This window comes from Anoplopoma fimbria, chromosome 6 (assembly GCF_027596085.1).
Source record: "Anoplopoma fimbria isolate UVic2021 breed Golden Eagle Sablefish chromosome 6, Afim_UVic_2022, whole genome shotgun sequence".
Taxonomy (NCBI): Eukaryota; Metazoa; Chordata; class Actinopteri; order Perciformes; family Anoplopomatidae; genus Anoplopoma; species Anoplopoma fimbria.
The window spans coordinates 15,804,094-15,825,802 of NC_072454.1; the positions used below are offsets into that span (position 1 = coordinate 15,804,094).

At 39.8% G+C, this 21,709-nt stretch overlaps 1 protein-coding gene across 5 annotated transcripts; it reads left to right on the forward strand.

Annotated features, from left to right (window-relative positions):
* The first annotated feature begins 4,401 nt into the window (after nt 1-4,401).
* On the forward strand, nt 4,402-20,812 carry fam135a (family with sequence similarity 135 member A). Of its 5 annotated transcripts, XM_054600051.1 has the most exons (22): nt 4,402-4,676; nt 6,806-6,935; nt 8,124-8,203; nt 9,086-9,249; nt 10,155-10,225; nt 10,357-10,530; nt 10,846-10,972; nt 12,088-12,241; nt 12,817-12,894; nt 13,247-13,296; nt 14,825-14,983; nt 15,141-15,214; nt 15,365-15,519; nt 15,643-16,959; nt 17,038-17,578; nt 17,689-17,849; nt 17,951-18,042; nt 18,130-18,227; nt 18,416-18,567; nt 18,745-18,855; nt 18,962-19,075; nt 19,223-20,812. In XM_054600051.1, exons 2-22 carry the CDS (start codon nt 6,859-6,861, stop codon nt 19,426-19,428), a joined length of 4,155 nt encoding a protein of 1,384 aa, XP_054456026.1. In that variant the 5' UTR covers nt 4,402-4,676; nt 6,806-6,858; the 3' UTR covers nt 19,429-20,812. The 5 variants fall into 5 exon arrangements, with proteins under 5 accessions (XP_054456026.1, XP_054456022.1, XP_054456023.1 ...); XM_054600047.1 differs by having other exon boundaries at nt 15,643-17,578; XM_054600048.1 differs by having other exon boundaries at nt 14,828-14,983; nt 15,643-17,578.
* The last annotated feature ends 897 nt before the right edge of the window (nt 20,813-21,709 follow it).

Consider the following 21,709-nt stretch of genomic DNA (forward strand, 5'->3'; position numbering starts at 1 on the left):
ATTAAGTCAAGATGAAAGGCTAAATAGACACGTTTAACCTTTCTTTCTAGCCTCTCTTTAAAAAAAAAAAGAATAAAGAATGACAAAATGAATATTATTAAATAACGTAGTAGTGTTTGAGAAACGTAATCGCCTTCCACCAGTCTCCTTCCTTTAGATCAGTGGTTCTCAAATGGGGGTACGTGTACCCCTGGGGGTACGTGAAGGCACTCCAGGGGGTACGTGAGATTTTTTTTAAAATATATTTAAAATTAGCATCCATTAAAAAATCCTTTAAAAATAGTTATTTAATAAATATTAAATTAAATATAATTGTAAGTTCATGAACTGAATTCAATGCAACAATGCAATATTCAGTGTTGACAGTTTAATAAATCAGACACTGATGGCAGAGCGCTGTGTATTACATCTTTTTTTCAACCAAAAATGCTTTGTGCTTGTTAGGGGGTACATGGCTGAAAAAATATTTCACAGGGGGTACATCACTGAAAAAGGTTGAGAACCACTGCTCTAGATGGTGAAGTGTTGGGTAGTAGCCGTGGATGTGGGTGAACTTTAGTGTACTTTGGTAGAATTCTAAAATGTCGAAAAATGTATAGTTATTGCTTTAGTTGCATAACCAGTCGGCTCAGTGCTTTGATAGACGTACCGGAATTGCCACCACTGGGTTGTCCTTTAGCTTTCCTATCAACGTGAAGCCATCCACACTGACTTTTTGTCGGGGTGGTATATTCTGGGAACCGACCATAACACAGTCCACGAAAAGAATAACAGAGCGCCTGCTGACTTGGAGCAGGACTTTGTGCCACTGGTCATTGAAAAGAAAAGCCAGAGGGCTGAAAGCAACAGTTTGCCTCCCGGTGTCCAGCGCCGTGAAGGTAAACTCCAGAGACTGAGACTCCCCGTTGAGTCCGACGGCCAGCTGCTCCTTTCCATTCTCATCCTGCATTTGCCAGATATTCCAGTTTTTACTGATGGAGCTGCCACTCATGCGCAGCACGGCCACGAATGCAAACTCTTCCGGCAGGCCCAGTGGATAAGCTGATCTGAAACATAAAGGATGGACTATTAAACACTCGCCTTGAATATTCGATTAAAATGTCTGTACCAAACATAAATAGTATCATCCACTATTGTCCTGTTTATAATGGTCAAATCATATATATGATCATATAAATGCCATATGTGTGTGGTTTCTTTTTTTAAAGATGGATTCCAGAAGGAATGTGATGGTACAGATAAGGTCAGTCTATGATGTTCAGGACCATGGACAGCTTAAATGGCATTATGCCAGCTCAACCACTAGGCGTCAGTATTCACTCATGCAACTCCATTTTAGGGCCTGACCTTACCTTGTGTTGATCCTGAAGTTGAATGCTGGGCCTATTTGATAAGCAACGTGCTGGGGAGATGATCCTGCAACCTTTTTAACAGTGCCCCTTCTTGCCAGCTCAGCAATGTGGAACTGGGACATAATATAAAACCCTAAGAGCGCAGGGACAAAAGAGTGGTTAAATACAAAAAATAATAATCTTGCAGCTCATGACCGTGGTTAGTTCCTGCTGTATCACAAATTGCTACAATGATTATTTGGAAGGGTGAAACAATATACCTATACTTACAATATACCTTTTTGCTTTTTCCAAGCTATGGTAATATAAGATGATTTTTTCCGTTTAACAAATATACAGTTTCTGAATAATAAGTATATGTTTTACTGTAATTCTATCGGGCAAATGTCAAGCAAATTAAAAAAAGCAAACAGTGCTTATAGTTTTTGTGAATCCACCTGGGAAATGATCCTCCCCAATGCTGATCTGAGGGCACATGGACTGCTGCTCCATATGAATACCAACTTGAGATGAAAATCTCACAGCTGCAAGATGGAAAAAGAAAGCAACCTGTTAGTAGTGTGTGTGTGTGTGTGTGTGTGTGTGTGTGTGTGTGTGTGTGTGTGTGTGTGTGTGTGTGTGTGTGTGTGTGTGTGTGTGTGTGTGTGTGTGTGTGTGTGTGTGTGTTGTGGTGAGGGAATAAAAGCTCAGTGTTTGGAAAGCTGTCTCCTTGAATAAATATTAGGCTATCACTGGCTGTTTGTGGTTTCCTCTTTAACACTTAAGCTCTAGATTTGCCAATTTTAACACATCTGGACAGGAAGTTAAAGGTCTTGTTAAGTTTGAATAAATGTTTCACATACAACAAATTGTTCCTTTTGACATTTGAAAAGCAGGCTGCCAGCATTGTATTAATTATCTGACTCTGTTCACATGACCACAGCTGATACTGGAATATAATACTTTGATGCTTTGTCAGTACTGTATTTATCAGTGTATGCACAGTTGAGTCTATTCACAGGCACACAGCTGGACTCTCTAACCCAGCAATGTTAGTGCTGCACAGACACACATAGGATACATGTCATAAAATATAGATAAGGGCAGCAGTGTGTAAGAGATAAGAGAAAATAAGTCATGTATAATAAAATCAATGAATATCAATCAGCAGAGTTTGACAGCTATAAAAGAGGTTTGCAACATTAAACAGCTAACAGAGCTCCACAGACCTCATTGCAAAGACATTAAAGCAAAACGACACACTTATTCAAAGTGTGAAGAGGAACGCATGCCACAACACATGCCAAGAACAGAGAAAGTGCTTCAACAAAGACGAACAGCAGCAGAGGTATAATTAACATATTGAGTATGCAGTGGGTTGACAGATACTGATAATTGGCATTCAAGTGAACATGACTTGCCTTTGCAGCAATGCACGGGACTGGTAGTTGTGTTACTTATATGTTGAGGTGTTCATATGTAAAATGTTCACATTATTTTGTCTGCCTTTGTCACTGTTATCTCACCAATTGCACCTTGCAGTTTAGATGACTACTTACGTTGAGAATGAAGTCCTGTGCAAAGATATTGTGGGATCAAATAGCAGCAGCACAATGAGTACAGAAGGATATTTCTGGAATGCAATCAAAAAAAAACTTAGCTATGCAGTTTGAGTTAGGAATTTGTTTGCGTCGTGACTGTCATTATAGAATTGAAACTGCCACAGTTTTGGCATCAATTACATCATTCACAAGGTCAAGGTTTCATAAATTGTTTACCTTTTGACTCCACCCATTTCATAGCTTGATCTGAAAGTTAAAAAAAAAAAAAAGCACCTGCTGCTGGATGTTTCTATAAATCGGCTTGCAGGAGAGAAAACCACCCTGGATAGTTGCTCCCTCAGCAGGATTGAAAACCTTCAGGTCACAGTGAGGGGTCTTTTATAGGCTCGACTGTTGTCATTTATTTGAGGGAGTGAGTCAACAGTCTCCACAGTGTCAACTTTACATTCCTCTGGAGCTCTCTTGCTCCCACCTTGGATTTAATGTTGTTGTTTTTTCAAGAAAAAAGTAGCAGTATTGTACCACATTTGTTGTTCTTTTATGACGATTGTGTAATATAAAGTAAGTAATATTAGGCAAATTAGGTTTGGAAAAGATAGTATTACCCTGCATTGCATTTATTTGTCCAGCACTTTTGGGAACTGCATTCTCTGTGATCTCTATGGTTGCATGGTATTCAGACAGCATTTTTCCAGTGCAGTTCAAACTGAAAATCAAGAGACGCTGACTAAGAAGCAGTTTGAGCTGGGATGCTCTGTCAGACAAAGCGGAAGAAAAAAGTTTTAATTCTGCTATTCCTGAAATAAGGTGGAATACTTGTATATTTACTTTGTAGAGAAAGCATCCAGAATCCATTAAAATGCATTGTGATTATTACCAATAATTTGTTTGAAATGTACAGTACCAGTCAAAAGTTTGGACACACCTTCTCATTCAATGGTTTTTCTTTATTTTTATTTTTTTCTACATTGTAGATTCATATTGAAGACATCCAAACTATGAAGGAACACATATGGAATTATGTGGTAAACAAACAAATGCTCGAAAAAACAGAATATGTTTTATATTTTAGATTCTTCAAAGTAGTTGAATGAGAAGGTGTGTCCAACCTTTTTTTTTTTTTTGACATGCACTCAATTACACTTTTGTTGGCACGTTAAGCCAGCTCACACAGAGAATAAAACACAAAGCACAAGACACAGCCAGCCTACCCAGTGGACCTTACAACACAAACCTTAGATAGTACTATTCTTCAGCACATTTGTTAACTTACTCATAACTAGTGACATGCGCAGTGTCACAAAATGTGAATATATTTACATTTTTAAAACGGCCAACAATACAATTAATAATAACAATAATTACAATATATATTATTATAATTCTCATCAGTATAATTACATGCATATAACACTTAAACCCTCCATGTATAGGTAGCAATTTTGCATGTGCGTCAACTGCGTCTCTGGTATGTGCAGTAACGCGCAGTTAAACGCTCGTAAGCGTGCATGTGAAGCAGCGCTGGCTGGTGCTGTCAGCTCTACGGATCGAGTGCAGCTAGCTCGATGGCTAGCAAACACAAACAGCGCTGCTCAGGGAGAAACATGGCCACTCTTCTGGGTGTGTTATTTTAAGGGCGTTTCTCTCTTCTGACGCTTGCCAAACAAGGACGTAAAACAGCCAGCACAGTAGTGTTTTCTGCCAGCGAAAGGACGACGAGAGAGAGGACTGAAGTCGGAGCTAACGCTGGTTAGCTAGCTAATGTTCGCTTGCCAACGCAATGGTGAGTAGCGTTAGCTTGCGGCTAATGTTCGGTGGGTGGCTAATGTTACGCTAACTGGCTATGATTGAGTTTATTTCCCCTGTTGGTCTGTTCATCTACGTTTTGTTACGTGTTTGTCAGATGGTTCCTGACCTTTGTGTGGGCCCTTGGCAGAATGTGTACTGTTAGCTTCCCACCTGTAACCGTCAAACACCCACATGCCACGGACCTGTGCCCCTACCACTTAGCGCTGCCCGGTGGTGATGGCATCCACGCAACGCAGCGAAGGCTCAAGTTTAATAGATGCTGCGTTTTGCAAAATGGGTCACTTTCAGTTTAAGATGGTGACGTAAAGGTTCCCGTTTTTTAAAGAAGAAACCGGAGTATGTGAAGGCCTTGTCACATATATATATATATATATATATATATATATATATATATATATACATACATATATATATATCTTTTAATAAGACTTGGATGTTTTAATTGTCCTTTCTCCGAGGTGGCTTGTTGACTTGAATCATCGTAAGTGCTGGCTGCATATCCTCATCTGTACCTGCAATTGCTGGAGTTTGATTAGGAAAATGTGGCATTTAATTTTCTTAGATTTTTTTTTTTTTTTTTCTCCAAATTACATTTTTGTATTGATGTGAGTTTCCAGCCTACGTCGGCAGCTCAGCTGGTTTATTGCCACCAACATTTAAGCAGTCAACACCTGTATTCAACCTTTTTCTTTTTCTCCCATATGAGCATCCTTTTACATACGTGTAGTGTTACATCTTCAGACACTGCTTAAAGACTTTAAACTTGATAAGCCAGTTGTTCTGACAGCCCTTAAACTCACCGTCTGACCTTCAGGGGATCACAAACCTTTGATAATACCCTTAAATGTACATTTGCTCCTTTTGGGTTACTTTGCAGCAGAGATGCTTATGTAAATATGTATAGATCCCTGCATTAGAAACTGGATAATTGGTTGTCTATTGTACAGGTTTAACAATGACGACAATGACCCCCTCCCCCTCCTTCCTTCCATGTCATTATTGTACACCTCACAGTTTATTTGCTAAGTTGGCTCAACAATAGCAGCTGTCAGTGGTTTGACATGATTGAATAATTTAGCTTGTATTTGGTGGCTTGATTCATATGACTGAGTTGCTCAATCTGTCTGCCAAAATAATTATTTGTGTCAATTTCTTATTAAAAAAATGTTGACGTGGCTATTACAAGGTCTTAGAAAAGGGAATTAAACCCTAAGTTAAAACACAAATGTGTCAGGGACAGCCAGTTTCTTCATTTAGTGTCCTTGCATGTCCTCTGTGTCGTGCCCAGTTTAATTTAGTCTTTAACTGACAGCTTTTAAAGATAACTTCTTCCAGAAATGGATCAACATAACCTGGTACTATTTGCTCTGCATTAGTCATCCGTATCCACCAGGTCAAATTCCTGGTGGCCGTTTGTAACTCATATTGGTTTTCACTTCACTTCAAGTCTCTCATCGGATAATTTATTCATTTCATTACATGACTAATTTAGGGACCGTCTGTATGATTGTTTTTGCCAGTTTTATTTTCCCCACACTACTGTGTACAGCTACATGACCTTTTCTTTAATAAGTTCTGAATAGACCTTGAGCTAAAAATTATTGCATTTAATGACAAGGATGTGTGTGTTTATTTCTAACACTACCAATTGGTGACATTGTATTTCAGGACTATTTTTGCAATGTTTTTTATATATATATATATATATATTACTTTTCCTTACCCTGTCATCCTAATGCTATAATTGTCAGGGCTGTTAACCAATTGGGCCCAGAGGACAGGGTTCCTTATATGCCAGATGTAGACCCCATTCACTGCTAATAATTTCCCATAAAAGTTAGTCTAAGTCTTGCATATTCTTGTGACTGCATGACGACTGCTGATGTGTTCTTTTAATTATTTTCTTCTGATTTTTTTTTGGTTAAGATAATAGGGCTTGGCCTTGGCTTTGTGTAACTTGGTGGGTCATTTCAGTCCTGGCAAATGCTGCATTTTACCCAAGTTGAAAGAAAGATTTCCTAAAACCTGTTTGCTTTAGCCCAGATTATTTTAACAAAAGAATCCTTGAGCTTGAATGACCAATTTGATTACTCTAACCTGTAGGCCTACAGGTGTATCCAAGATGATGTAAGGCACCGCTGCCTGTAGAGACCAAGATGACAGAAGTCCAGGCCACAGTGGAGTTCTCTGTGGAGCTCCACAAGTTCTACAACGTGGACCTGTTCCAAAGAGGGTGAGGATTGTCTCATTGTCTCTACATTGTCTCTGCTCTTTTTTTCCCATGTGTTTCCACCATGTGGCAATTCTTTCATGCTTCACCAAAGAAATGTTTTTCTAAAATACATTGCAGACAAGTCTACCTTGCTAATGAAAAAGTCAGCTATGATAGCATGGTTTAGAGGGAGGGAGAAAGCTTTGGGTTGCTGCTTGTGGTAGAAGGGGACCAGCGTCTATTCCATGAGCGTCCCAGACAATCTGGGACAGTTGGTAATCGTCGTTACACCTCAAGTATATTATATGCTGTCTTTACAAAGAGCATTTTCTGACCCCCGCCCGATCAGAAAATGCTCTTTGTAAAGACAGTATAAAACATGCTAAACAGTGTTAGATTGTACCATTTTACATATTTATTTAATTTGACCATGGCCCAGTAAAGAACCTAGATCATTGTTGCAGTAGAGTGTACCAACACGGACACAGGTGTGGAGGAGCTTCTCTATTCTGACTCTAGGGCTGGCCTCATCCAAAGAGGACTTGATCAGTTGAGTTTAACTGACAGGTCTATAAAACAAGTTTCTCCACAAAGACTCACTCAAAAGCACCATTTTAAAACTCTCTTTACCAGAGAAATGTGTTCATATTTGTTGGAATTAAATCATTCAGCATATAAAAAGCTATAAAAAATGATTTAAGAATTCTTTGCCGACTAGGAAACAAAACGCCTGATTAGTCTTAACTATTTGATTAAGAGGAGACCGCCCTTTTTTGACTCACTTTCCACTTACTTTGTAATATGTCTTGATTACTGTAGTGCTGCATGTATAGTTAAATTGAAAAACAATTTGTGTTTAATTGAAACCTGAAAAATGTATGTCTTAGGAAGCCTGTATTGACAGAGCTTCAAGTCATCGTAATCAAAATTCCTTTTTACAGCAGCAGTGTAGTGTTTTACAGCAGCAGTGTAGTGACATTTCACTTACGGAGATAAAACTCCTGCTCTATGCTCCTGGATCGTCAGTGCCTTAAGAGCTCAGGTTTACTACATGAGTGACCGCAACAGAAAGTGCTTATTTTTTATTCATGAAAGTTGTAGTGTCATTTTGCAAGTGCTTGTGGCTAACCTCTGCGGTTTGTTCCTCCGTCACTGAGCCTCTAATGTTGCTCTGGACCAAGCTAATACACAATTTTTCTGCATTTTCAGGTTCTACCAGATTCGTGCCGGTCTTAAGGTGCCACCCCGGGTCCCACACAAAGTTGAGACCAGTCTGCTTCACCCGGCAGGTAAATATATTTTTGATGGTTGAAAGAGATATTTTTTTGTATTTTGAAAGGATTCATGCACCCTTTCCGGATAACCAAGTTGGTCCACCCAGGCCCTGTCCCTTTCCTTTAAGTTCTCCAATTAAAACTATAAAAGTAGAAGTAATACTTCGTAACTTGCAGTATGCATAAAGTAACACACTTCTAATTTTCTTATCAGAGGGCTGTATGTGTCCCTGTGAAAGCGTGTGACACTAATTAAGTCATACTTCAGATGGACTTGCATACATCACTTTCAGCTCTCTGATATTAGCACCGATTCATCGAAAATTGTTATTGCAGATTTGGTTAACTTATTGTTTTGTTAACAGGGAGCTGCTAGGGCTTATCTCATAGGCCAATCCTTCATTATGCTTCACTATTTCTCAAAGGCTTAGTGCATATGCTGCACCTCCTTGCTTAGAGACCTGCACTGCTCATTTTGCACAAAGCTCTCAATTATTTGTTTCATAAATATACAAGATCATCAAGGGTGTGTAATTCCAATGTTTTAAATTCCATTTTTTATGACTTTGAAAACCTTGCTCAATAGCGTGGGGGGAAACAGCACTTCACTAAACTGTTATCTTCAATGCCAACCTGATAAGATCAGATAATTCTTGGCACAGAGTCTATGAATAATATTATCTGTAGGTTTGCTCATTTATCATTTTTCTTTTTTGGATCTGCAAAATCCATCTGGATTTCTCTCCATCTTTGAACTGTCATCCATGTGTAACAACACCTGACATACTTATGGTTCGGTGTGTGTGGTCACGTGTTCCTAAAGGATATACAGAAAAACATGGAAAAGGAGACAGGACTGCTATAATAATTACATTTTTATCTTTCATAAACCCACAGTTAATTCTGGTGGCTTTTGTCTAGGCTCTGATCTGGCGTTCCCTGCTTCAGTCCAAGATGATGTCATCTGCAGCAAAACTTTTCAAATTCTGTACAAGAATGAAGAGGTTGTGGTCAATGACGTCCTCCTCTTCAAAGTGATGATGCTGCTCGATGAGAAGAAGGTAATTTTTCTGCATATATTTTTAAGTCGGTGCATAAATGGCCGGGGATGTAATATGAAAAGGTCAAAAAGGTATTTTCATTTCATCTCAACTAAAAAAAAAAAAAAAAAAAAAAAAAAAAGGTGGAAGCAGGTGATGCTTTTATAGGAGATTTATTTTATGCCCCCATCCCAATATATATAATATGTTTTATTAAGCCCCAATTTTATCTTTTTCTATATGATGCCAATTCTCACCGCCGACTTGGTGTAAAAGAGACGTACCTTTTTAAAATGTATCCAATTTACATGAGTTTCTTTGACTGTTGAATATAGCATGCATCACATGTTCTCTGTAATGTTTTTTTCTATTTTGTCCTCAAGTATTTTGCGTAAAATAAATAGTGAGAGGAGTTGGTGTGAAACTTTTTGTAGCAAGAATATGTGGACAGACATTTCTTTTTTAACAAATGTATGAACACAATTTGGGAAGACAGGTGCTGTTTTCCCAAATTGCTAAAGCAGTACATTAGAAGCATGATGCACCTGCAAAATGTCATGGTGGTGGATTCAAAGTGATTCTTTGATCAACCCCCAAAAAACCTGTCAGGATGAATATCTTATGCCAAATTGCCTCTGCTGTGTTTGTGCTGCTCCACAGTTGCTTGGAGAGCCTTGTTTTTTGTGCTGAGGTTCAACTGTTCTAACGAGGCACAGTGTTTTTGACATCTGCTGTGTCCTCAGGGTAACGGATTAAGATCACCAAAGGCTTCTAAATATATCAGACTTATTACTGCTGATGCCATCAAATGAAAAGCACACACCTTGAATGGTGTTGTATGGGTCTTGCTGATGGACTAAGGACATCATATGCTTTAACACACTGGCTCTTAATTAGACTGTCTCACTGTTTTTCAATATCCTCAGGTGGAAGAGTCCCTCATTGACATTGATTTCCAGCTCTTCTTGGATTTATATTTCACAGATGGTGATTACACGTAGGTGTTGCAAAATTGTAACTGCATGTTCTTATTTCAGTGTTTGTGAATTTGATATTTGCATCTCTTATAAATAAAAAAAATAAGGCACTAATGCTGTTCGCTGTATCTGCCTTATTTAATTTCCACAGGCCAGATGATCCAAGCTCTCTACAGAATATCAGCGGCCGCACACTTCGTTTGCACTTTAGCCTTCAGCGAGGCATCCACCAACATGTCAATGTCATGTTTGACTACTTCCACCTGTCTGTTGTCTCTGTAGCCATCCATGCCTCCCTAGTGGCTCTACATCAGCCCCTAATAAGGTCAGACTGCTGCCGAACACATGAAAACATGCTCGCTCAGACACTCACTGAATGCAGTTATACATTCATGGAAGTGCTGCAGCTCTTTCATTAATCTCCATCATGTTATCTACTATTGTTGTTTGCAGTGAATTCCAACACAAATCCTTTTGCATACTCCACAACAAATGTAACATTACAGTTGAAGCTGTTGTATTTAACTTGACATGTATGTTCAGCAATGTATGATAAAAGTAGAAGAAACCTCATTAGAAGCGCTCATTACATTCTTGTGGTGATTGGCTGATTTTGAACTCCCTCTTTGTGTTTTCCTAGTTTGCCTCGGCCAGTAAAAAACACATGGCTTAACCGCAACGCTCCACCGCAGAGCAAAGACTCCGTCATCCCACCTCTGGAAAATGTGGTGTTCGGTGGCAGTTATGTGAAGCAAGTATCACCAGATGTAAGTTTTCCTCCTTTATAGCAATGAAAATGTCTTTGGAAATAGTTGTATTATGTTTGTAGATGCTTCTCAACTACTGAGTTGTCATGAAAGTCTGAAAGATGCCACCTTTTGTATCATTTTACAAGTATGCTTTACTACAAAGGGCTATATTAAGCACTTGATACAAAGTAAATGGTTGTCATAAATCTAATAATACTTCCTTTTATGAGGAAGAAGAAAAAGCTGAAAGAATAAAAACAACCATACATGTATTGTTTAGGCAAAGCTGCCTGCCAGTAATACAGGCTTTTATTATTATAAGGACATGGCTGTCGACTTGGATTTGACAGTTCTTCGCTTCAGGTAGAATGTTGTGTTACATTTGTTGCATTTGAAGCGCAGGGAGACATGTCTGGTCGTTGACAGATAGGGCATCTATCAGACCTTTGTCACATTTGGCCAGGAGTAATTGGCCTCTTCTGACAGAGTATGGCGGCCAGCTGAAGCTGCCCCTGAGATGCGTTTGTGTGAATGTACAAATCAATCAGACAGAACAGAGGCAATAACCCTCATTGCTCCTTGATGCATCACTAATGGGCAGCTCGGGAACACCAACACATCGACCACTATTCATTTCACTACAGGTATCTGTGCAGAAAGCACAATTACGCCTCGATACCTGGACATTTCACACAAAATTAATGTCTGGAAGTAACTGCCAGGATAATCTGTTGGGATTTTTTAGGGCTGTGGTGATTACTGTAACCGTTTTAAAGCATTTTCTGCTCTATAGAATGATATATGGGTGTACCACTATAGATTAATGTTGAATTCATCATCAATAATCATGTTTTTAACAGTAATTTATTAACTTGACTTACTGTTTTTCAATAGATTCTGTTGTGACTACGGATTGTGTAAATTAAATGCACAACACATTATTAACAAATCTGAAATTGGCAAAAGCATTTGAGATTATGTTGCTGAGCCTGAGAGTTTGTCTAAACCCCTGGCAGAGGCTATAAACCCAATGTTTACAACTCATTAGTATGTTCAGAACAGCAGTAATTCAATATTGTTTACAGAATTAAATCATCTATACCGTCTTCTCTGTGTCCCTCATGATCCCTCAGGGCAGGACATTCCTGGTGTCTGACCCATGTCTGCAGCATGCCTTCAGTCTGCACCATAACCTCTGCTCCAACCTCCTACTAGCCTACCAGGGCCTCTTTGACTACTTCACCTCTATTACCAAGGACCTGCCCTCCTCCCATCGTATGGAACTAGGTATACAGCTATATGGCTTCACTGCAACTCATGTCACAGTGACTTCAGGTTGTATGAAATCCCAGACTTAATCAATTATGTCTCCGCACAGTCTTTATTGTTGTTATTTTCAACCTAAGTACTGAGAAGAAGCAAGTATTCTCAAAGTCATACATTACAATCATTTTTTTGCCTTGGTTGGATTTTCATTGTTTTGTCTTTTCAGCATCGGTGTTTGTTGTATATTGCAAGTTTGTTGAGTTCTCATATCATTTCACCTGATCCCTACACATCGATATGTTCGACCCTTTAAACAGACTACACAACCAGCCACCCGCTAACTTCATTCAGTAATCTAACTGTTGTTAATTAATCTTAGTTCATTATACTTACAAACTCATTCTTGCACTCATTAGATAAGTCTGTTAGTCTGTTAACCAAAAGACTGAAGCCAAATTCTAACAGATGCTAAATACAAGTCGTCGATTTAACTGTGACTCACTAAACCTAACCCACACAATTGGACAGATATTAACCCATCCCAGATGACCAAATAATAAAAAAGTTAAATATACCTATATGTGCAATCTTACTAGCCAAGCCCAGCATGCAAGTCCTATATGAGCGAGTACTCAGAAGACCCTATCCCCGAAGTCAAAGGCACGTCTACATAGGTATGTCCCGACCCTTACCTCAAATCGGCCTTCCTTTTCTCTTTTTTTCCTCTTCACTCTAGTTTCCTCTTTGTAGAAAACACCATGTCCTCTTTATGTCCCCTTTTCCAGACACTTTATACTTTGCTATGCTTTCATGCCATATGTATATACATACTCCATCTTTCTTTCTGTCTTTATAACTAGGCTTTGGTCAAAGAGTCTCGTAACACAGTGGTTTTCTACAATTTGTCTAACACCACATCTGTTTTTTTCTGCCTGTATTACGGGCTCTTTAAAATACATTCTGTATAATTTAAATAGATGCATTATAAAAGTGAATCTTAGTAATGCTGTTCCTCTGCCTTCTCAGAACAACTGGACTTAGAGGCCCGTCTAGCTGAGTTATGTGAACAAGTCAAGGTAAGATCTTCTCCTAATATTTCTTCAGTAGGCAATGATGCAAAACAATTCCTATGAAAGCAACTAGCCTGGTGCTTAGAAATATGGCAAAGAGCCATATAGAAGTTGTTGGGAAAATAAAAAAAACTTTCATTGAATCAGTGTGTCTCTATGACTGGAGGGCATGTGTGTGAAGTCTTGATTTGTTGGCAATGGACAATAATGTTTCATTTTATGTATGAAAGAAGCAGTAGTAAGATTGGTTAGGGTGTGCGTGGGCATATCAATAATCTGTGATGCACTTTGTTTGATTTTGGAAAGTGTGTTTTTGTAGGTAAAGGTGACTTAAGGTGGAAGCAAATGGTACCATGCATGCAAACTGGGTTTATTGCTGCATATAAAAGGAGCACAAACAAACAGGCTTAGGGAATAAGGTTTATTTTTGCAATCTTGTTTTTTTTATTGCATCAAGGGAAACTGTGCTTGTGGTTATTGAAGCTGAAATATTTCATTACTAAGTAGTACAAAATTGCAAGAGAAAGCTTAACTGGAGTCAGTGGTGAGAATCCTTTATAGTTACAGGGGCGACTCGAGGTTTTCAGCAAATTATGGAGAAGAGATGCCACTGAATCCTCTGTGTTGCTAGATAGTTTCTTCATTTGTAAGCAGACTGGCAAGCTCTCAGATGTTTCTTCACAGTTGGTAGAATTGCCTTTTTAAAACGACTCTCTGGAACATTTCATTATTGTGTATGTGAGATTTCTCTTGTTGTTTTGCAGAGCTGTGAAATGATAGGAATTTATTTAGATGATGGTGGCACATTATGGAGGTCAATGCATTTTTCTTTACAAATATAGTATTTCATATTGAAATCCAATAACAATAGCTTTGACAGACACAGGAATTTAAACAGATTACTTTGCCACTTTATTTGATTATAAAAAAAACAGCTTTTTATGATTGTACACTATTCGTTTGTCAACAAGGCATAAAAGTTACTTGAAAAACCATAATGGCCTAATTATTATTGCTTAACTTAACTATTAATTGTTTCCAAAAAAACTTATGGAAGTGAAGGATTACAGTACTCTAGTGTCTTTGAGAGGGGTCCTTGTGACTCAAGTAACAATTAACTTCAGGGGGAAAATGATTAAATGCACAATGAGTGGGATTTGTCGTTTTTCGGTTTGTGAGGACAACATTCAAATTTGGCCCCTCCTCCCCGGCTCATCAAGGGTTACAGTCTGAAACATGGTGGCTACGGTTTTATAGAGGTTCACGTCGAGAAACGTCCCTAACGCAGCAAATTGAAGAGGCAGACTAGGGCAGGATCACTGCCAATACAGACACTGCAAAACACTTTTCTAGTGGGTCATGAATGAGAGGGATTATTTTTTTTGGGGGGGGTTTAGTTATTTGTTAAGACACTTTAGGAAAATCCTACTCATTGTGCAAAGTCCTGTTGCATAGAACTGCATGCCATTGTTCCTGAGGGAATGATGCTCACTTGAGCCCTCTGGTGGGTGACTCGTGTCTTTTATACTTTTAGCAGAAAGCCGAGTCCCCTGACGAGCTGGCAGAACTGGTAAATATGAACCTGGCTCAGCTCTGCTCTCTGCTCATGGCTCTCTGGGGACAATTCCTAGAGGTAGTTTCCCTGCAGGAGCATGTTGCTGCCCTGCTAGCTATGGAGCACCATACACTCAGAGTGAGTCCCAACTTCTTAACTCCTTTTTCAAGTTGAAATATTTGTCTAGTTACCTTTTTGAATGACAATAATCCTCTTTTGATCCGATAACTAATCTGAAACTATACTTAAGAGACTGAATCCTGACCGTATACTCTGTAATGTGGTTTTGTTACAGGTGAGGCGGTTTGCTGAGGCTTTCTTTTGTCTCGAGCATCCAAGACAATCTGCACTAGCCTATCAGGAACTACAGTAAGTTGCAGTGACATGTTTGTCTAGGTTATGAAATACAGTGTTGGACTATAGTATTTCAGACCAGTAGGTGCAGGCTCAGGCTTGATAACCCAGGTATGTATATATTTTGTTTGTCTTACTCTCTCCTTCCCTCCCCTCCTCCACCAGCGCTCACAGTCACCAGCAGATGACTAATGCTATCAAAAGCTCCAGCTACTTCTTGTCGTTGCCTCCACTTCCGGTGGAATGTGCAGACCTAGATGGTGATGTTAGCTCACTGCCAGTCATCTTTGAGGATAGATACTTGGATTCTATCACTGAAGGTTAGAAAAACAGTATAACCACCCAACTGCATGTACAGTCAGTAGGCATTGACTATTTGTTTTAAATCAAATGTGCTTTTGTTTGTTGCCTTTTTTTATGTTCAACATGGTTTGAATCTGAAGATCGCGATGGACCCTGGCTGGGCGTGCACAATACAAGGACTGGCTCAGTGTCCAGCAAAACGGACAAGCCCAACTCCAAGGAGTGCAGTGCAGCAGCCAGCCCCATACCTGAGACTCGGTGTGCCCCTATGGATAACACCTGGCCTGACAGCTATGATCCACCACCCAAGTCCAAGGGCAAGTCAGTCAAACTGAAGAAAAATTCAAAAACTGAGAACTCAAAGAAGCTGATTAGGCAGGGCTCCAAGGACTCTGTGGTGTTGGTGGGCTTTAAGAACCTCAAAGCTCCTTATAGTGACACAAAGCACAAGGAAGGGGAAGCTCCCCTAAACCAAGAAGAGGATCGAGATACCTCACAGAGAGACTCAAGTAGTTATTTAAGGACTTGTGCAAATTCAGTTTTTGACTCTGGTGCCACTTCAGCACAGTGTGGAAACAGTGCTGTTGATTCTGTTGCAGATGACGATATTAGTTCCTTCAAAAAGCCTACAAACACAGACGCACAGGATAATCCTCAGGCTGGTACTGGGGTTAGTTCTACATGCAACCAACCGCTTTGCAAAGATGAGCAAGTTGACCATAGTGGCCAAAAGCTGCCACAGTGGTCTGCTGGGCTGAAGCAAATTGAGGTGAAACCAAGTCAAAAGGACCCATACCAAGGGGACAAAGTAACTGTTCTCCTACCATGTCGGACTGATGGAACTGTAAGCAGTAATATTCCTGAGATCACACAGACAGACATCTGTGAATCAAAACAGTCTGTACTGGACTTTGTGTTTGAAAGGCCTGGTAAAGAGGCAGCACAGCCTAGCCAGTCCTGTCTGGCCTCAGTACAGGTGAAGGGTGACTGTATCAGGATGCCAGATGGAGGAGCCCCCAGCGCCCCATCTCGACTCTCGGACTCAGGCATCGAAAGTGAGCCCAGCTCTTTCGCCACGCAGCTTGTTCCAGGACTTCACACTTCTGCAGGACTAGGCATCGCTGAATCAGGCATAGCTGCCCTTCAGCCTGAGAGGCCCCTCCTGAGTCCTGCACCACGGCCAGTTCAGCAAAGCTCAGGGCAAAAGCCTGCTGGGGCAGTAGAAATTCTTAACCCAGAAAATACCAGTGCTGTGAGTGGAGTCCAGTCCTCTCTCACTTCCATCAACTCCTTGCCCTCAGATGAGGAGGGTGAAGGTCCCTCAAGGGGCTCCAGTGGAGCTGAAGTCCAAGGCAGGAAGTCCATTGTTTTGGTGCAGGAGCAGAATGTGGTCTTCTCTGGGGATAACACCAACAGACCTGCCATCGACGCGGCCTGCACCCCTAACACTGCTGCAGGTGATTCCCAACTCATAAAACCTTCTTTTGATTTGGAAACAGACTCCAAATTAATAAGTATTTCTGATCTTGGACTAGAGGAAGCAGCTGGTTCTGGGACTGTTAAAGAATCCCGTAGTGAACCCCATACCGCCTGCCCTTCCAGTAACTCTGCCACCAGCAGCACTGACCTGGTAAAACGTGGGATGGTAGAAAACTACTTTGGCTCATGCTCTAGCACAGATGTGTCTGAGATCAGCCCTGTGGAAACCTCTGCTATCACACTGGGAATCCAGGCAGGACCACAGGCGGAGGAGGATGAGGACGAGGACGAGAACCAACATGAGATGATCGAGAACGGTTACTATGAGGAAGGCGATGGCTACGCTTTTGTCAATGGTGTCGCTGATGAGGAGCAAAGTGGGGCTGCTGAAGCAGCCGCTTCAGAGACGAGTCTTCTGTTTAAACAGCTCGGCATCGGCTACCCCCATGAAACGAAGGATTTATCAAAAGCTCCCATCTGCTCCAACCTAGCCTCCAGCAGTGTTGGGCATAGCTTGGCGAGACCTCCGTGTCCCTCCACCTCCTTCTCCTCTAGCCTGCGGTGGTACGAATGTGCACCCACACCACACATGAAAGCGTGAGTCAACTTGCACTATTTCTCTCATGTTATACTTCACGCAGATATTTTATCCTGTCTGGCACATTTATAGATTAATATTCATCTACCATTTTATTATAATTCTGCAGGTTCATTAAGGCAAAGGAAGAAATGAAACAGCTAAAGCTTCCTGGCTTCTTGTATAGTGAAGTATCTGAGCTGGCATCCACTGTGCCCTACTTCAGCCTGGAGGAAGATGAAACTTGCGAAGAAGGCATCCATCTCATAGTCTGTGTCCACGGCCTGGACGGTAGGAAACCTAATCTTCTAGAGTGAATCAGTTTCTTTAGTCTTTTTTTCGTTTTCATAAAACATATTGGCGTCTTTTTGTGTTCCCTTTTCCTGCGACAGGTAACAGTGCAGACCTGAGACTGGTGAAGACTTACCTGGAGCTCGGACTGCCTGGTGCTCGTATAGACTTCCTAATGTCAGAGAGGAACCAGGTGAGTGGATAAGCAAACAGATGATGCATGGATGAGCTATAACACCTTTAGTCTTTTCTTTTCATTTAATTCTCTTTTCATTCACAGAATGACACATTTGCTGACTTTGAGTCAATGACAGACCGACTGCTGGATGAAATAGTCCAGTACATTCAGATATACAACCTCACAGTGTCAAAGATAAGGTAAAGTGTTCTATTTACCCAAATTGAATATATAGTGTATTATCTAAAAAAATAAATAAGGATACTCACAATGAGTAGGATAAATTTGTAAAACGTTTGCTTAAAAAAAAAAGGGTGTTATTTAACAGTGTAAATGTGAGAAAGATGTGCATATGAACGTTGTTGTGGTGTCGTTATGGTCTCTGCAGCTTTGTGGGTCACTCCTTGGGGAACCTCATTGTTCGCTCAGTGCTAACTAGGCCCAGGTTTAAATGTTACCTGAGCAGGCTGCACACCTTCCTCTCCCTCTCTGGACCTCACCTGGGAACATTGTACAACAGCTCTGCTCTGGTCAACACGGGTAAGTTTCAAATCATCTAGCTGCTGGTAGAAGATGGCATATCTTGGAATTTTCTGATATTTCACTAACAGCCAACCACAAGTCTCTCTCTCTCTTTCTCTTTCTCTTTCTCTTTCTTTCTCTCTCTCTGTCATAGTGGTCAAACCTGTGAAATGACTGTTAATTGTTTGTTCCTAGGCCTTTGGTTCATGCAGAAGTGGAAAAAGTCAGGGTCACTCCTTCAGCTGACTTGCCGTGATAACTCCGATCCTCGCCAAACTTTCCTCTACAAGCTCAGCAAAAAATCTGGTTAGCTTTGCTTTTTTTTTTTCTCCCCAAAAAAAATATTTCAGGCTATATATGTGGAATATAAGATTGTAGAGATAACTCTTCTAATATTCATCTGCTTTTGAAGGTCTGCAGTTTTTCAGGAATGTGGTCCTGGTGGGGTCGCTGCAGGATCGTTATGTCCCCTATCATTCTGCACGGATAGAAATGTGCAAAACTGCATTAAAGGACAAACAAACAGGTGAGTTTGGTTTGACTGATTATGTTTAAAAAAAACTAAATTGTATACCATCATACAATTCTACACATTGGGAGGCTAAAATTGACTAAAGAACATCAAAAGGTCCAAACCTTGCCCTGTTCAGCCTGTTTCTCTTGTCCTTACCAGGTCCTGTGTATGCTGAGATGATTGAGAACCTGCTGCTGCCAGTACTTCAGAACAAAGACTGTAATCTAGTGCGATATGATGTCATTCATGCCCTGCCCAACACCGCCAACTCCCTGATTGGCCGGGCCGCCCACATTGCCGTCCTTGATTCCGAGATCTTCCTGGAGAAGTTCTTCCTTGTTGCAGGCCTCAAGTTCTTTCAGTAGAACTGTGGCACAATCGAAACACGTTGTCGGCCAAGAGGAATGTGGAGCTAATACCTCACTGCATCTAAACCTTTTTCTAATTATCATATCTGAATTATCTCTTTGTTTTTAAATGCATTTAATCACTTTTCAAAGACATGAACAAAATCACAATTTTTCTTTTTCATTTCATGTTGTTTATATTGGAATCACAGTGGATATGGACATTTTTATTTTTCTACTGCCATCTTTTAAACATTCTTAGGTTTTTTTTTTTGTGTTTGGGAAACTATTCCCCACCCATCATATGCTGTATCTTCAGTGGTATTTATGTGTTAGGTTATACCTTTAATTAGTTATTCAATTAATATTAGATGCTAAACTGGAAATGTAGCTGCTACAAAAATGAAATGGCTGTTTTGGTGAGCTGGCCCAAGTCACGTCTGCACATACTGTCCTCACCATTGCAAACGTTTCCCACCAATTTTAAGAGACACTGCATTGATTTGCACCACAACTACATTTTACAAGCTTTTGTACCGAAAATGGTCATTTGTACAAGTTAATTTTTTATCAACAATTTTCCATCCTTTTTAATGGCAAAGATTGCATTTGAAATAGGATTGTCGCTCAGACTTCGCAGCCTTTGCTTTGGTCTTAAAACTTGCGGTTCTTTGCCATTGCAGAATTCTGCACATTTATCCAACCTGGTGTTGGGAGAATAAAGCTTTGCCTACAACATAACATTTTATTACAGGGGTTTTAAGCAATGATCATAATTCAGCTAAAGCACATAATGGTTATATAAACTTGTTTAATTGAAAGTATTTGACTGGTATGATTTGGTGATTGTGTTTGAACTGGAAAGTATTGCTTGGAATTTAAAAAATGTTTCCTGAAAAACTGTTTATATATCATTGTATTTTACCATTAAATATGCATATTATTAAGTTGGTTAAATTACCTTTCTTTCTTTCTTTCTTTCTTTCTTTCTTTCTTTCTTGTGTCACTCCTAATCCCAGTTCTTAGTTCACTATGTGCAGTAAAACAGTTCTAAGGGGATTTCATATCACCTACTAATACAATCTTTCTGTGCAGTTTATATTGGGGGGAAAAATGTTATTTTATCAGCTAATTTATGTTGGCCACGGTTGTTATATCATTTGTTAACTCTGGTTTTGATTAAAATTGATGTACAAGTCTCGGGCTGGGTTCATTATGATTGAACACATGTAGCATTAGACTTTCTAATGTCATTTCTTCAGTTTGAACTGTTAATGTGGTACCATTTCTTTCAATGATATTCATCTCTCATTTCATTTTTTTGTTAAACAAATAATTCAAATGGCCCTGCAGATGGCAGTGTCATCACAGTAACATGTTCTTTTAAAGACCAACAATAAAAATGGGAATTTTTGTGGACTGTTTTGCTTAGAATCTGGTTAAGTGTATACAATGTTAGTCAGAGGTTATAATATCTCAACTCTAAGTGCCAAAGTTATCATTGATTTCTTAGAATATCACTTAATGTTATCCTACATACTGTAGGCCTGTGTGATCACATGTTGAATGTTTAATGTAAGTTTGAACTTGTCATTCCTACCCAGGTCCTGTATATTTTACTCCTTTTACATAGAGGGAGTTTACACCTTATCTGCAACCCACTTATTGGATACTATTGTGTTCTGCCAGTGCAATAATATTTGAAAAGGATGGATCGTTTCACCCGCTGGTAGAGACAGATAGATGGCTACAAGGAACATATGATTGGTGACTTATGGCGAAATGATCATTTTTATAATGAAATATTAGGTTATAACCCAATGGGAATACAGTATAGACGTTCATATCAAAATAAGCACTATTAGGTCCAGGACAAACATTACGATTTATTTTTATTCCAACATGAAAAGGGAAAATCCAGACACATAAAGACTTCCCATCGGGTGAAACACATTCACCATAACAAGCGCCATGACAATAGGTCATATGGTTTGTTTTGACAATCAGAGCAGCCTCCCAATTACTTCAACCACTTCAACAGCGGGTCTATTTGAAACACAAAAACTCCGATTCAGGGCCGACATAATGATCAATGTACAGAAAAATACAATATATACTAATTAAGCATTAGCATATGTTCAAGGAAATCCTGATAGTTATCAGCCTATTCAACGCAACAGCAACGGCCCCACATAAGTTTATTGCCTGGACCTCTAATTAGTACGAGATGGCTATACCAAGTAAATATAGGGGACATGTCTTTTGAGAACCACGTTGAAACATTGATATTTATCTCCAT

Bases quoted from the DNA above. Each gene is read 5' to 3' on its own strand.
- fam135a (XM_054600047.1), top strand. From the start codon at position 6,859: ATGACAGAAGTCCAGGCCACAGTGGAGTTCTCTGTGGAGCTCCACAAG. The intron at 10,973-12,087 runs GTAAGTTTTCCT...ATGATCCCTCAG, and splicing joins TGAAGCAAGTATCACCAGAT to GGCAGGACATTCCTGGTGTC. The intron at 12,242-12,816 runs GTATACAGCTAT...CAATCTTACTAG, and splicing joins CTCCCATCGTATGGAACTAG to CCAAGCCCAGCATGCAAGTC.